At 37.3% G+C, this 15,703-nt stretch overlaps 2 protein-coding genes across 2 annotated transcripts in view; one reads left to right on the plus strand and one right to left on the minus strand.

Moving 5' to 3' along the window:
* The first annotated feature begins 176 nt into the window (after positions 1-176).
* Positions 177-15,703, plus strand: part of LOC126367300 (phosphatidylinositol 4,5-bisphosphate 3-kinase catalytic subunit delta isoform) — a 47,238-nt gene continuing 31,711 nt past the window's right edge. Inside the window, exons 1-4 of the mRNA XM_050010753.1 lie at positions 177-309; positions 485-730; positions 1,119-1,350; positions 4,358-4,587. Of these exons, the coding sequence (XP_049866710.1) occupies positions 584-730; positions 1,119-1,350; positions 4,358-4,587 (609 nt within the window). The 5' untranslated portion in view covers positions 177-309; positions 485-583. The remainder of the gene's footprint in view (positions 310-484; positions 731-1,118; positions 1,351-4,357; positions 4,588-15,703) is intronic.
* Positions 11,862-14,942, minus strand: LOC126367348 (leucine-rich repeat-containing protein 23-like). The gene is made up of 4 exons (XM_050010839.1): positions 14,696-14,942; positions 12,995-13,592; positions 12,508-12,683; positions 11,862-12,131 (listed from the first exon to the last, which is right to left on the minus strand). Exons 1-4 carry the CDS (start codon positions 14,890-14,892, stop codon positions 12,011-12,013), a joined length of 1,092 nt encoding a protein of 363 aa, XP_049866796.1. The 5' UTR covers positions 14,893-14,942; the 3' UTR covers positions 11,862-12,010.

Below are 15,703 nucleotides of genomic sequence, written 5' to 3' on the forward strand. Positions count from 1 at the left end.
AATATTACTAGCTAAGATTAGCAATATTAGCAATGTGTGCTAGGCTCATCTTATTCAATGATTTTTCAATTTGTAATGGCTCCTCGCAATATTTTATCAGTCAATCAATAGGTTAATAGTTGAATAGGTTGCCTAATAGCTAACTAGCTAGCTTTAGGAAAAAAATAAAAGACCATAGACAATTTACTTAACACAAATATCGTATTTTTGTTTCACGTAATCTTTATTTACAATTTTCCAAAAGAATATTTGTAAGATTTTACATATGCGGTTTCATATTTGTAAATTATGTAAATGATTTCTATATAGGTAAAGTGATAAATCATGTCCGCTACCTTATTTATCAATGTTGTTTGTGCGATTATCATTGACAGTTTCAGTTTGAATGGCGATTTGCCCCTCGTAAAATACCAGGAAATGCTATGATTCAACATTGCGGTGGTTTCAATAACAATGACTAATGTATTCTGTATAATATTTTCAGTCGGCGGCAGCGACTCGGTCGCTATGTAACTCTCTTAGTGAAAGGTGTTAAAATGTCGTGGGGGTAATTTTGAGTGATCAGGCAAAATCTATCAAAACAATGGTTCCTGCGCCGAGCTGCCCGCTTACGTGGGACTACTGGACGGCCTCGCCGTCCGACTATGTGGAGCTGACATGCTTGATGCCAAACTCTGTGTTCATTCCCCTGAGGGTCAGTTGGGATGCCACTCTTCAGGATGTCAAGGAGGTTAGTATTTCAGAACATCCTGTATCTGCGTGACTCACTCGTTTCGCTAGCATATTGTTTGCTATTTGCTGCTCTAGGAAAGTAGGTTAAAGTATTGAGTAATATGTTTACAGAGATAGCTTTGATTTTAGAAAGTAGTTCATATTGTTTACATGTGCATGTACTCATTTCATGCATGTGGGCTGAATGATTACAGGTTTTGTTATAACACTGATAGGTAACAAGCTGACTTATATATAAAAGAAACATAAAATGTTAATTGGTTTTAAGAAATTACTATTTTTAACTCCAATCTAATGTTTTGTTTTACTTTACTTAATGTAACAAGAATTACATATATAAGATCTTGGAAACCGTATGATATACTAACAATTCACTTGTTCATCAGGAACTATGGGACAAAGCGGCAAAATATCCCCTGTTCGGGATGCTGCACGAGATGTCAGGCTATGTGTTCAGATTCGTCAACTCACTGGCATCGCCGGAGGAGGTTGATGATGAGAGCAAGCGCCTCCGGGACATCCGACCCGTCTGTGGTGTTCTCATAATACATGAGCGGTCGATAGAGCGGCCGGGGGAACAATTACTGAACACACACATTAGTCATTTGATTGGAAGAGGTAAGAATGCTGGCGAAATCCTGTATTTGCTTATCAACGTAACATAACGGGATGTAAAGGCACCTTTTATGGAGACTAAAGTTACTTTGACACAAGTTTCCTTAATTTACCCTTTACATTATTTACTCATACCTGTATTGCACCATCTTGACTCCAATATTTACCAAGTTCTTTCAACCTGCTGCCTGAAAGAAAGAGCTTGTCTAGTCACTTTGTAATTGTTATATTAATTTTGTGTTTATGTGCAATAAAGTAACAGCCTCCGTGGTCTAGTGGTTAGAGCGTAAGGCTCACGATCTGGAGGTCCGGGTTCGATTCCCGATGGGGACATTGTCGAAATCACTTTGTGAGACTGTCCTTTGTTTGGTAAGGACTTTTCAGGCTTGAATCACCTGATTGTCCAAAAAAGTAAGATGATTCCGTGCTTCGGAGGGCACGTTAAGCCGTTGGTCCCAGCTATTAGCCGTAAAAAACACCTCCACCAACCCGCATTGGAGCAGCGTGGTGGAGTATGCTCCATACCCCCTCCGGTTGATTGAGGGGAGGCCTGTGCCCAGCAGTGGGACGTATATAGGCTGTTTACGTACGTACGTACGTGCAATAAAGTGTCTTGTGTCCTGTTTAGATTTCAATACAATTAAACAGGCAAAGCTCTAAATTATCCAAAGTCAATATGCAACCTCTTCTGGTATTGTTAGTGTTGAAAAGATATTCTTTTTTCCAATTTCAAGCTACTTGCGATTGGTTGTGCCGCCATAAGCAGGTGTTTTAGAGTGTATAGGTGTGTGTGTGTTTATAATCCTGTGATTAAATGGCTCCTGTTTCTGTCCTCTATGTCAATAGAATGTTCTTTCTTTTGAGTCTGCTGCTGGTGTTACCAACATGTAGGAGTTGAGCATCAAGTGGGTTAACATGGTTCTCTAGTTTTGCTGTTTCCCCTTTTGGTTCTTTATTTCTTCCATTATGGTTGGAATATACAAGTACTTATGGAACATTCTGGTAAACAAAGGTGGCTATCCGTTTATCAAAAGATAAATAATTATATTGCCTATTACAAGTTCATAACAATATGCAGAATTTGTTTCCAAGCACCTTCAATCATTATTAATTTAAGAGCCGCGCTCTTGTCGATGTAGCATTCTCCATGCAGCTTTTTAGGGAAAAATAGGGCAGTGTTTTCCATCTTGTCTTCCGCCCCGCAGTACTCTGTCTGAGGCCAGTGGGATGACGCCCAGAGTAATATAAAAGCTGTACTAGGACTCCTGTTCTCCGCCTCTGAATAGTACTGATAGTTGCTGCTGCCCTCTGTTACGTTCCAGGTTACAGTCCCTGTGACTTGCCCCTTCAGTGACTAGCCCTATTTAGAAATTAGAAATACAAAATAAATTAAATAAGTTTCTCCTTGATAATTATGTTGAATAAATGATTCTGATTACTGATAAATATTTCACTTTCATGGAAGTTTACTCATACAAAATAATATCTCTGCAGTGACTTTGTTTGGACATGATAACAATATTAGGATTATTGTGTGAAAACAGGATATTGATAGGATTATGTGGAAGGCAGACAGAAAAAGTGACTATTCACATAAATAGTTAACTCATGTCAAAAAGTTGACAAAGAATGTTGTTTTTCATTCCAAGTCATAATATCAAAAAATCAAAGTAAGTCACAAGTTTGTTTCGTAAGGATTATTTGAAAAATATTAAATATAAATTGAACATGTTCCAAGTTTAAATTTTAAATTAAAAATTCGAAAGTGTTTGCATTTTATTGATGAAAAGTTTTATAGCTTTTGGTGAACTAGAAGAAAAAAAAATATTGAACACCCAGCCATGTCTTAGTTGGATGTTGGCTAGTGGATATCCTCTCCATAGGTTATAAAAAAAAGATAGGCTTTAAAAGTACTTGGATCAAGGAATGATTTCTCTCATCATATCCTACTAGAAATAAAATACCAAGTGCGGCTGCAAATTGTTTTCTGGTGTTTTATGGCTCTGCCCATACTGACAGGGATTATATGTGTGATACCTGCGGCCGGGGGCGTTGGCGTCGCAGTATTTGCCAAATCTGCATAGAATTATTCTGATTTTTTTACTTGTCAGTCAGTTCCATTAAAATGTTCGGGACTTAGGTATATCCTGTAAGCCTTATTAGTAAGTTAAATCTTAGCAAGAATACTTCTAGTTATGTTATTAGGAGATCATACAAGTTACAAAGTGATATTTTGTATTGGTTTCCTTTCACTAGGTACAAATATAGTAAAAGAAACCATTTTAGTCATAGGTTTCTTCCATGACAACTTGTTGTTCTGCCTGACTTAATAGGAATTTGATAAAAAAAAAAAACTAATAAAAATTACAAAAAATAGTAAAGCATATTTAATTTAGGTAATATTATTGTTTAAATTAAAATCTCAATTGACTAACACCTGTATGCCCCCGCGGCATAGCAACCTCGTCACACGCGGCGCGAATTTTATCGAGATTTTCCACCAATAGCCGTAGGACGTTTGTCTGCATAGGTAATATTCCCTGCGTCTATTGGTCCAAGCCATCGATATAATTCTCGCCGCGGCGCGGTTGCTGTTCCGCGGCGGCTGACGTAAGTAAATAAAGCAAAAATAGCAAGTTATTTGTTAACAGCTTATTTTTATAATAATAAGTTAATGATCTAGGTCATATGATAGCCTAATTTACCAACTATCAGTGAAAAAAAGTTTACTTACCTACTTTCGTTTTATTATCTTTAGTTTAAAAATAATTTAATGTAGAGAGTAAAGGTGTACATGACCTTCATCAGAACGCTATTTTGGAAAATTATCTTTGATCACAAAAGTATTTTTGATTTTTGTTATGAATATGACACACTATGAACAGATATGTAGAGAGAATATGTAGCAATATAGGAAAGTTAGTCTATGCCCAGTAGCGGGATACTTTGCAAGAATATATAGTTACATGTCCACATAACCAAAAGAACTAATATAAAATTTAATTTTCAGGTATAAATGAATTCGATAGTCTAAGAAGTTCAGAAGTAAATGACTTTCGGACACGGATGCGGATTTTAGCGGAAGAGAACCTTATAAAGAGGGCACAGAGTACACCACTACAGAGATTGGCGTACCAGTGTCCTCCCAGATTAGCAGACCACTCGACAGTTCCAAAGACACTTCTAGCTCATTTGAACAGCAACACCTTTATACTCGTCACGAAAATTGCCAATACAGAGGTGAGTGTTTGTTATACAGTACATTTTCCTAGTCTAGATTATTATAAACGTCATAATTCGAATATCTTGTTTCATTTGTGAGAGTTTTTACAAATATAAAAATTATTAGTGGGGTTCGTTAACTACTGTGCCGAGCGTTTTAGCCTAAATGTGTCTCCCCGAAGTGCATATATACGTACGCAACATAACGGAATAATACTACTTATAGAACGTATAGAACGGTAACTCTTCGCCCCGCACCAATTCGTATCGAGAGCCGAGCGATATTTACCTCACCTCCTCTGGATCTTAAAGGGATTGTTGATCAAAGGAAGGCGTCGGGTTTGGGCCTGGATCGGACAGTGTACTAGCTCATCGGATTCGGGATGTCGCCAGACATTTTATACCCGAACCCGATAGATTGGGTAATGTAAGAAGCCTTTCAGTCTAAATGGCTAATAAGCTGCAAATTTATTTTTATTTATAAAGGTACATACAACATTACAGTGTAACCCAATGCGCTGTATGACGAGTAATAACGATGAATGAAAAAAGAAAAATAAAACTATAAATAACATGAAAAGCACTCAAAAAATAGAATACAATTTCAAAAATTAAAAAGTAAACTATCACACAATAAAATAAAAATAAAATAAAAATTATAATAGAAAAAACAAATCGCAAAGGAATAAGGGAGAGCGCATGCGTACTGTCTTCCTTGTAATTACGCGGTAATGCGGGGCAGTGTAGCACACGGTAACAATGTGATTTTTGTTTGGAGTGTCCAGGCTGCGATCTAGGGTTTGTTAGGAATAGGGTAGTTTCCAACTAGTCAAATCAGTTACTTTTTACTAAACGTCTAAACACAAAATTACTACGGAATTTGTTTGAAAATGTCGCACTACTTATTACATTTTTCTTTAGAAAAAAGAAAACGTTTTTTGTCATCGTTAAATCTGTCTTTGTTTAGTAATCAGAATTTTATAATTTATCTTTGACCTAGGAAACTACTCACTCCCCAAAATAAAAGAGGTGGGCTGAATAGAGAAAAAAACCCTTTAACACGTCAAGCACTTAATTTGTGGTTAAGAATCTTTCCTCTAACTTTCTAAGAAAGTAATGAGAAAAAATAATACACATATGTGAATGGCATTTTGCGCCTTATTTTTTACATTTAAATTCAAAAATATCTTTATTCAAGTAGGTAACATAGTTACACTTTGAATCGTCATTTTTTACATAACGAACGTCTCATCCGCCTAAAACTACTGCAGCTTTTCACAACCTGTATAGCCGGGGAAAAGAAGCTGCAAGGAAAATCTCGGCACAGGGCCCTAGACGTTCTTTAAAAAATTAAACATAAAATACCTACAGCCAATAAAAATTGAAAATTGCCTTTTTGAAAGAAGTTGCAAGTGATAGTATTATATTGGTCTCACATCTGAGTCATAGCCTTACATAAGGATGTATAAGGATACGAGCATGTGAAGGTTTAAATAAGGATAAATAAATCGAATTATTTGTATATTATACAATGGTCGGGTTTTTCGTAGTTCTACCAGAGAATTGCGGTTTGCGGTTAAAAGTGAATGTTCGGAACGTATTTACCGTACGAATATGGGCTTGCGCTTAAAAAAAAAGAACTATACATAAAAATAAGATTCGTAATTTATTAATATGTTAATTAGTAAATGATTAAATTCCTAATATATCATATATAACTAATCTAAAACTAATTTAATAATAAAAATATACATAAACTACGCGCTAAAGTATAAAAATGTTTTGTAACTGCCTAATCTTCTTCTTGTTCTTCTTCCATTTTTCCTTCTTCTTCTACAACCTCTTCTTCGTCTTCTTTCTCGCCTTCTTCTAACCATTGTGCCTGGAGATCCTTGGCTTCTTGTCTGTCAAGAAAAATATAAGTAAAAAATCAGAAATATTCACGCGAGAATGTTACCTGCTCATTCCGGACCTGTCGTAGAAATCGACTAAAACACATCGTAATCATCGTAATCGTGGTTATAGGTATTAAGCATTAGAAACCTTTTGAACATTTTATAAAAAGACCATTGGCGAACCCCTACAGCCTTAGCAAATCATCAGGAATTCGCTAGATTGAAGATGATCCATGGTCCAGTCCAGATCCAGGTAGAGAATATTCTACGTTTAAATCTTATCCATCCACATGCCGTCAGCACCGAAGAAAAATCTAGTTATTTTTTTATGTATTTACCTCTCTTCCGGTGAGAAGACGCCTTTATTCAGACGCTTGAGTTTGTGTAAGACGGCCAGCACCTCGATCCTGGCTTCTGGGTCCTCTGGTTCATCTGGCTCTTCAGGGTCCTCCTTCCCAGACCCACCCATGTACGGCGTACCTTTCAAAACCAGAACCTCTAACGCCGGTTGTTCCTGCACAAATATATGTATGGATTATAAAACTCAAAATTTAGGCGTCGCTTTGTGATTGCTTATGAGCTCTGTACCGATACGCACGAACGTACCGTACAAGACAAGGACGTCATCATCGCGATGTTGGTCCTTATTTATCCTCCATTCACTTCTTTGTTATCCTTATACAAGGCATACGTTAATCCTGTGATCTATCTACATGGAGCATTAAAACTGTTCCTTTCAAACAGTTGCTCTTGCTAAACATTATGTTCGAAACTTTTTGAATTCAAAAAGAGAAGGAAAAAAAATACGACTTACCCGTAATTTCTTGACCTGCTTCAGTGTCCCGATCTTGCAGTTCCGCAAGTTCAAATACTCCAGTTTAGGCATTGGAGTCTCGAAACCGGTCAGGAACCTTATAGGATTGTTTCGCACATGCAATATTCTTAAAGTTGGCAAGCGATCTATCCCCACCAACGAGGTTAACTTATTACCAGCTAAGTACAAACTGTCCAGATTGGGAAAGTTTAACTCGCCGATTTCAGTAAGGCGATTGTATCGAAAGTCAAGCGACTGCATCGTAGGCATGAGGTGCTTAAACTTTATCTCCGTAATCTGATTGTAACCCACCTCTAAAGTCCTCAGTTCTGGTTGAAAAATTCTATTAATATTGGTGATGGAGTTTTTGTTGAAAATAATAACTTGGAGGTACTGGCATCTCTTCAGATCGGCGGAGTCCAGCTTGTTTTTATCGGCATGAATGAGTAGCAAATATGGTAATCCAGTGACTGCTTGCAAAGCCTCAGTGGTTAGGAAGTTGTTGGATAAGTTGACAAATTGCAAGTACGTGAATGTCCTTATGGCCGAAATTTCCGTCAGTCTCATGTGCGTACATTGCGCTTTTAAGTATGTATATCTGTGGACAAGTTTATAAATAATTTAAGAGCTAATAGTGATTGTTTTGTTTTAATGATTAATATTATAATTATCCCTTAGAATTTAGAACTTCAAACTGAAACATGTATTGCCAATTTCGACCCTGATCCCATGAGATGGCCTCTCTTTCCACTTCACTCGATCCTGTGCGATCTCCGGGCAGGCATTACGCGTTTAAGTCATCACTCTTCACATCATCTTTTATGTATTTTTTTTATGATTCATGTACCCATCTCCATCGGGAGTCTTCCCAAGCCAGCTCAGTCGGACGCTGACTTCAGATTTGTTAAGCGATCGAGGTCCGACTTCATCTTTCTCTTCAATCACTTCCTCCAATGGACTAGGCTCATTTTCTTCTTCTTCTTCAGGCACAAGCTCTTCTTCTTCGTCTTGTTGGATTTTAAAATGTGATTTTAGCATTTTTGTAGGTCTTAAACGTTGACAGTTACAAAACTTGATGCTTACTTTCAGATCAGCTGTCAAAACTTGTCAAAATTCAACTAGGTTATATTTTTTATTGAGGTTTTATTATTAACGACTAGGATTATGTCTTTTTCTTTTACTTTTTATTTTGACCTAATTTTTTATATAATTAAAGTTCAATAATAATTAAAGTAGTTTCTTAATTTACACAAACTATTTAAGTTTATTGCGATGATGGATGTCGATTTACTTCCTTGTATTGTACTAGAGGTACAAAATAAATAAATCATATACATGTTTTTTTTTTATAATAATCACGTATTTATTTAGTGTTATGGTTTGAGAAAAGCCTAAGTTAACTTAAGTTAGAAAGAAACAGACTTAAGTAACTAAGTCAAAACAATCAATTATAATCATGCAATATAGCTAATATACTTACGCAACAAAACAAATTCTTATTATATATTTAGTAGTAACTTAATCACAACCTTAAATAAGTATACAAAGAACAGCTAATTTCTGTCTACAAAGAAAAGCTTAAAGGAGCACGTAAATTATAAAAAAAAACCAACAGAGTAACCGCTGACTTATTAAGCCTATTGGCCAGGACATCGCTATTAATAAAGCTAAGTAGGAAAACTATTCCCTAGGACTAAACTAAAAATGCTCACATAATCTGTTAAAAAATATTACGTTTTAAAAATCTTCGTTCACTTAGTTTTCTTCTTCCTCTTCTTCTTCCTCCTTTTCTTCCTCCTCTTCTTCATCATCTTCTTCTACATCCAATTCTTCTTCTAAATCTTCTTCGTCGAGTTTACGCTCTTCGAACCAATAATCTTGTAGTTCCTTAGCTTCTTGTCTAAAAACAAATTAAATAGATATAATTACAATTTTTCCTCATAATTTGAGGGTTTGCGATGACTCGCGAGGTATATTATAGGATATAATGAATAATGATAGTTTGTAATAATGAGTCCTTTTACCATCGGAATGAGGTATGCATGCCATTTATGTATTTTTCATACATCAATCATATATACATAATCAACGTATGTTAGATGCCAAGTGACCGCAGTCGAATTTTACGACTTGTCCGGAATGATAACCTACATAGAATACTAAGATTCTCTTTTCTTCGATCAAATCCAACAGTTCAAATCAACCCTTACTTTTCATCCGGCGTGAAGAAGGCTTTGTTCAGTCGCTTAATTTGTGGTAGTGTGGCCAACACTTCAATCCTTGTTTCTGGGTCATCCGCTTCGTGACTAGGCTCCTCCTTCCCCGAGCCCCCCATCAACAGAGTACCTTTTAAGATTATGGTTGTTAAAGCCTGCTGGTTCTGTGAACAAATGACAACGTTTAAACGGAATAGGGGACTAGCATTGAGCAAAAATCTCTGTCTTCACCTTACATTACAAACTTTGATTTGGGTCTTGAGCCAGTGCGACTGCACAGTTTTTCGAATTTCATCTATAAGTAGTAAAGCTAAAAGTTCCATTAGATATGCCGTTGAACAAAACAAAACCTCTTCTTCCTTCTCCCTCTTCATCATTTTGTAGTGTTTATGTGTTGACGCAGTTAAGTAATTTACTCTTATTCATATTAAAATAATTCCTCATAATAAAAATAAACTATACACCTTGTGTTCTTACTTACCCGTAATTTCTTGACCTGCTTCAACGTCCTTATTTTGCAGTTGCGCAAGTTCAAATACTCGAGTTTGGGCAGTTCAGTCTCGAAACCGTCCAAAACCCTTATTGGATTATCTCGCACATGCAACACTCTTAAATTCTGCAGGCGATCAATCCCTACCAAGGAGGTTATCTTATTGCCAGCCAAGTACAAACTATCCAATTTCGGAAAGTACATGTCGCCAAGTTCAGTAATAAGATTGTAGCGAAGATCGAGCACCTGTAGTTCTAGCTGTTTGTGCTCGAACTTTATCTCTGTAATTTGATTGAAACCTGCTTCCAAAGTGCTTAACTTGGGCTGATACACGTCTTCGATCGAAGTTATAAAGTTATTGTTAAAAATAAGCACCTGGAGGAATTGACACCTCTTCAGGTAGGCAGATTTCAGTATGTTTTTATCGGCATGAATGAGTAGTATATAAGGTAATTCAGTGAGCACTTGCAAAGCTTTAGTTGTCAGGAAGTTGCTGGATACGTCAACGAATTGTAAGTCTTTGAATGTACTTATGGAGATAATTTCTGTCAGTTTCAAGTGCGTGCATGATAATTTCAAATATGTATATCTGTGGAATAATACATAAATAATAATTTAAAGACAAAATGTGTTGTATTCATGGTTATTGGGATTATAGTCCCTGTGATATTGTTATTCACGTACCCGTCTCCTTCAGGAGTCTTCCCAAGCCAACACAGTCGGACGCTGATTTCCGATCTGTGGAGCGGACGACGTTGTAATAACTCTTGGAGCTTGGCGTCATCTCCTTGCAATAGTTGCAATTTTTTGACGCTATCTATATGTGACGTTCGGTCCGCATGCGACCCTCGAGCGGTATGCTCTGGGCTAGCTGTAGATGAAGCTTCTTCTTCTACAATCTTACTCTTGACCTCTTTCTGTACTGCGATCGTACTTGCCGATCCAGAAGATGATTCTTCCGAATCGTCATGTACGATCCTCATGTGCGATTTCAGCAATTGTTGTATTTTGTGAGTCATTGTTAGCCAAAACTTGTACAATTCAACTAAACTCAACAAATAGAAGATAAATTGCTACGGCACTCTACGTTTCGGCATTAGGTGTGTTTTGACTTGTGCGTTATAAAAAGTCAGTCTTATGTTTTAAAAATGTCCAAAAAAGTTTTCATATAATTAAAAGTTATTTTTATCAGAGATTGGCATTTCCACGGAAATAAAAAATAAATAAAATTATTTTATACCAAATTAATAGTGCTTTTTGTAAGTAATAATATGTAACAAGCAACAGCTGTGGGTAATTGTGTAGGGACAGATGGTAATTAGCTCATTTATTGGTCTACCATTTTAACGTGCAGATCCAGAAATCGCCTAACGATATCAGAATCCATCTCTATCTCTCTCTATCATTCTATATTATTTAGTGTTCCATTGGCGCTGCTCCGCATTTGCTGTCACAACGAGGCGAGAAGGTCTTTGTGTTAGCAATTTTATCAACTATCTTTTTTACCTTATTTTAAAACTGATTTCCCTAAATGTTTTTTTTAATTTATCGATAGTCAATTTATCAACAATTGGTACCACCACAGTGTGACGTCTCACACCTTCCCGCCCCGCAAAAAGTGACAGAAAATGTTGTATTGGCAACTAACGCTATGGCTACTCCCCTACGGTCCGCGGAGGCATGTGTTGCTCTATGGTTAGCATTATTGGTATTCATTACCTCCGTGCATATTGATACTTCAATGGCAGATGTTGGCTCTGTGTACTCCCATACAGAATCACTTGTGTGAGTAACGTATTAAATCAAAAGACAATTTTAAGATATCTAATTTTAATTAAGCATGATTACATAGCATATATCTCAAAATAAAAGTATCCCCCAAGGTTGGCATTTGCTGTAGAAAGTCCATTCAATAGATGCTATAAGGTCTCTATTAGTTGAATGAAATCCGCGTATGTAGATAAGCGCCTTGCCATAGGGCTGTAGTAGGTATGGTGAATATTTAGATTGGTCTATCAACACCAGTTTAAGGCCCTTCTGTCCCCATTTCTTCTTCACCTTCACCCTCCCCTTCTTCAGCAACTTCTTCTTCATCATCCTTCTCGCCTTCTTCCAGCCATTGTGTCATCAGGTCTTTGGCTTCTTGTCTGTGAACGAAATGTTGCAAGATTAAAATATTATTGACCATTGTAACTACTTCGTCCGCGTACACTAGCATGGTAAGCATACTAAGTTCGTCCCTGAAAAGTACCCTTTATCCAAACCTGGGTTTCAAAAAGTGCCAATTCTCAAATCTCCAGCGGCTTCGGTGTGTGCTAAAATAAAGAATCTCCATCCGTAGTGAAAAGGCGTTGTAGAGAATTCGCCCTTCGATTAACGAGGGGTAGCCTGTGACTGTGACTAATCATGAAAAGTAAGGCTCCATACCCTTTTGAATTCCAATCTCCATTTTTTAACTACTGTGTCTGAAACCGAGTCTTCCGATGTAGTCAAAATTAGTTTTGTATAATCCATTTTCTTTACCTCTCCTCTTCCGTAAAGGGCGTTTTATTCAGTCTTTGAAGTCTTTGTAGCGACGCCAGTACTTCTATCCTCGATTCTGCGTCTTCCTCCTCATCAGCAGCCTCGGGACCTTCCTTCCCCGTGCCGCCCATGTACGGTGTACCCTTCAAGATCAGGGTCTCTAAAGCCTTCTGCTCCTGTAAAACAATCAAATATACTTTATTATATAAAAACGAGACATAAAACTTACACATGACATAAAAAAGTACAAAAGGCGGCTAATGCAAGTTTTACCAGGTAATCACTGACAGGAACCTGCTAATGTAAAGCAGGTTCCCTGACTTAGTTATCTGGTATAAATAAACAAAAATGACGATGTTAACGTAGGTTATTTTGTATTGTTCGTAATACTTAATGCTTTCGAAGTCGCTCTTTTATTAAAGCTTATTTTGGATGTGTTTTAATAGACTATTTATGTTGTGGCCATGGATTCAGACGGTAGACTTACTCGTAATTTCTTGATCTGCTTGATCGTCGCAATCTTGCAGTTGCGCAGGTTCAAATACTGAAGTTTCGGCAGTTCAGTCTCGAATCCCTTCAGGTACTTTATAGGATTGTTCCGTACATGTAATATCCTCAGATTCTGCAGTCGGTCTATCCCGGTCAGTTTAGTTATTTTGTTCCCAGCCAAGTACAAACTGTCGAGGTTAGGATAGTCCATATCGGTCAGTTCCCGGATAAAATTGTATCGGAAGTCTAGTACTCGTAGAGTCGGCATTGGGCGTCGAAACTTTATCTCTTGAATGTTATTATATCCTACTTCCAAAGTACTCAGCTGAGGATGGAACACATCCATAACTGTACTTATATTGTTGTAGCTCATAACGATGACTTGCAGGTGCTTGTGTCGTTTCAGTCTGGCTGAAATCAGCTTGTTTTTATCTGCCTTAATGAGTAGCAGAAATGGTATCTCAGTGACCACCTGCAACGCTTCGATGGTAAGGTAGTTTTGCGAAAAGTCAACAAACAGCAAATATTTGAATGTCTTTATGGCAGAAATTTCCGTGAGTTTCATATCGGTGCATGTCGCTTTTAGGTAAGCGTATCTGGGGACAAGTAGACAAGGGGTCGAAATCTTTCAATATGGGTGGGTTAAAAAGGCCACATCGAAACAATTCATCTAAATTATTGTAATTTGACATTTGCGCATATAAAAGTAAGTGCGCAATGCAAACAAATTTCAAATAGCAATATTGCTTGCTTATATGAATTGCTTCGATGTGGCCATTTTAACCCCTCTTATGTAACGTATCTGGTAGACGTTGTCGTGCCTTAGGACATCATATGACGGTGTCACCTCCAATTGCGAATCTAAATCACCCAATAACTTACTTTTGTCTTTTGTTTTGGCACGGCAATCGATTTATAACATAACGTCACGACTAGGATTGAGAAGGGAATGTTAGGTTGGTTTGGACACGTTGAGCGGATGAAGGATAAATAGAATTGCAAAAGCGGTATATAAAGCGAAAGTTGATGGTAGGGCTGGCAGAGGAAGACCGAGAAGGACTTACGATGATCAAATTGGAGATGTCCTTTGAAAAGGTTCAATACGATCTACTCTACCGGCGTGCGTGTATGAAGCGATTGATGAATGTGGAGGAAGCAAGAGAAGTGTGTCAGGATCGAAGCAAATGGAATTCTATAGTCTCTGCTTACCCCGGTGGGAAATAGGCGTGAGTTTATGTATGTATATCACGACTATAAGTATCCCAATTGGGATAATCAGAGGTTTATCCATCGGAACATAAACTAAGTACCCACACCCCACTAAGCTTTCTGTTAGGCCAACGTGATATGTGGTGAGTCGCATCGCCGTCTATAATGGTCATCCGATTTTAATATTGTTTATTATATATTATGGATAAAGTTTCTTTGTCGCTTTCATCCACTATTAACTGTGCATGCTAGATAAGGTCAGAATAGGCTATCGGACAGTTATCAGCAAGTAGCGGAACAGACCCTTAGCAAACTTAAGAATCTCTGTAGTTAGAGCATTAGGCTCACGATTTTAAAGTCCTGGTACTCAATTCCCGGTGGCGATGTGTCAAAAATAAACTCACTTTGTTAGGTCCTAGTTCGGTGAAAGCATTGCATGACCCACACGAAAAAGGAGGAAATTTAAAAAAAAAATGTTTTATTTACATACCCATGTCCTTCAGCAGTCTTCCCAAGCCAGCTCAGTCTGTCACTAATCTCCGACTTCACCAGCGACTTGGGTTCTATCTCATCTTTATCTACACCAACTGTTGTGGTAGTCGCTGTGCCCTCGTGAAAATCCTGCTCGTCGATATAGTCGTCTTCGTCTTCTTCGCCGCGATAACGTTTAACTTTTAATTTTAACATGATTTGCGGCACCTTAGCTACTGATTTATTCGCTCGGGAATATCACTTAATATGTTTACTAAACCTATACTACCAAATATCGACGTGTCTTGCACTCAAAACTTGCTCAAAACGTAAATAACTAAAACGTAGTGCTTTATAATTCTCTTTGTAAACAACAACGATATCGTCAAAGGATATACGTAGTTTTATGATTTGACAGATGTGACGTTTCTTGTTTTTTTTTTAATATTTGGGAAAGTTTTTAGGCTACTTGATAACCTAATCAAATGAGATTCACTTTCGTCAGAACGAAAGTTTTCTTTGGAGTTTGTATGGAAATAAAAGCGGTCAAACGTCGTACCATATTGTTCATAGAGCAACACGGACTTCCGCGGGTATTGTTACTTAATTTATAAATAATATTCTAAAATAAGTCGAAAAGTTAAATAAGATTGAGTTTTGATCATGTTAGACTGGCTTATATTTCTAGATTAGCATTCGACCCAGTCAAATACCCTATTAAGTACTATTTGGTTACTAACGGGAATGCACAGTTAGCATAGTTTAGGGTGTTACCAGACCATACTTAGAGCAACACGGACCTCCGGCGGACCTGCCGGATCGATCGAAGTTGATCGACTGGTCTGGTAGCTTTAATTGATCGACGGATACCGTTCGACTAACCAATCGATCGATTCCATCGGTCGACGTTGATCGATAGGTCTGGTAGCTTTAAATGATATAGAAATTATCGATCGACGTCGACTAATCCAATTTACCATCATTACTTTTAGAAAGAAACGTTTATTATATAGGGACACTAAAGTAA

The sequence above is a fragment of the Pectinophora gossypiella genome, chromosome 6 (assembly GCF_024362695.1).
Source record: "Pectinophora gossypiella chromosome 6, ilPecGoss1.1, whole genome shotgun sequence".
Lineage (NCBI taxonomy): Eukaryota > Metazoa > Arthropoda > Insecta > Lepidoptera > Gelechiidae > Pectinophora > Pectinophora gossypiella.

Excerpts from the sequence above, each read along its gene's own strand:
- LOC126367348 (XM_050010839.1), bottom strand. The coding sequence starts at position 14,892 with ATGTTAAAATTAAAAGTTAAACGTTATCGCGGCGAAGAAGACGAAGAC. Across the intron at positions 12,684-12,994 it reads AGCAGATCAAGAAATTACGA|GAGCAGAAGGCTTTAGAGAC; the intron begins GTAAGTCTACCG and ends ATTGTTTTACAG. Across the intron at positions 12,132-12,507 it reads CCCTTTACGGAAGAGGAGAG|ACAAGAAGCCAAAGACCTGA; the intron begins GTAAAGAAAATG and ends TTTCGTTCACAG.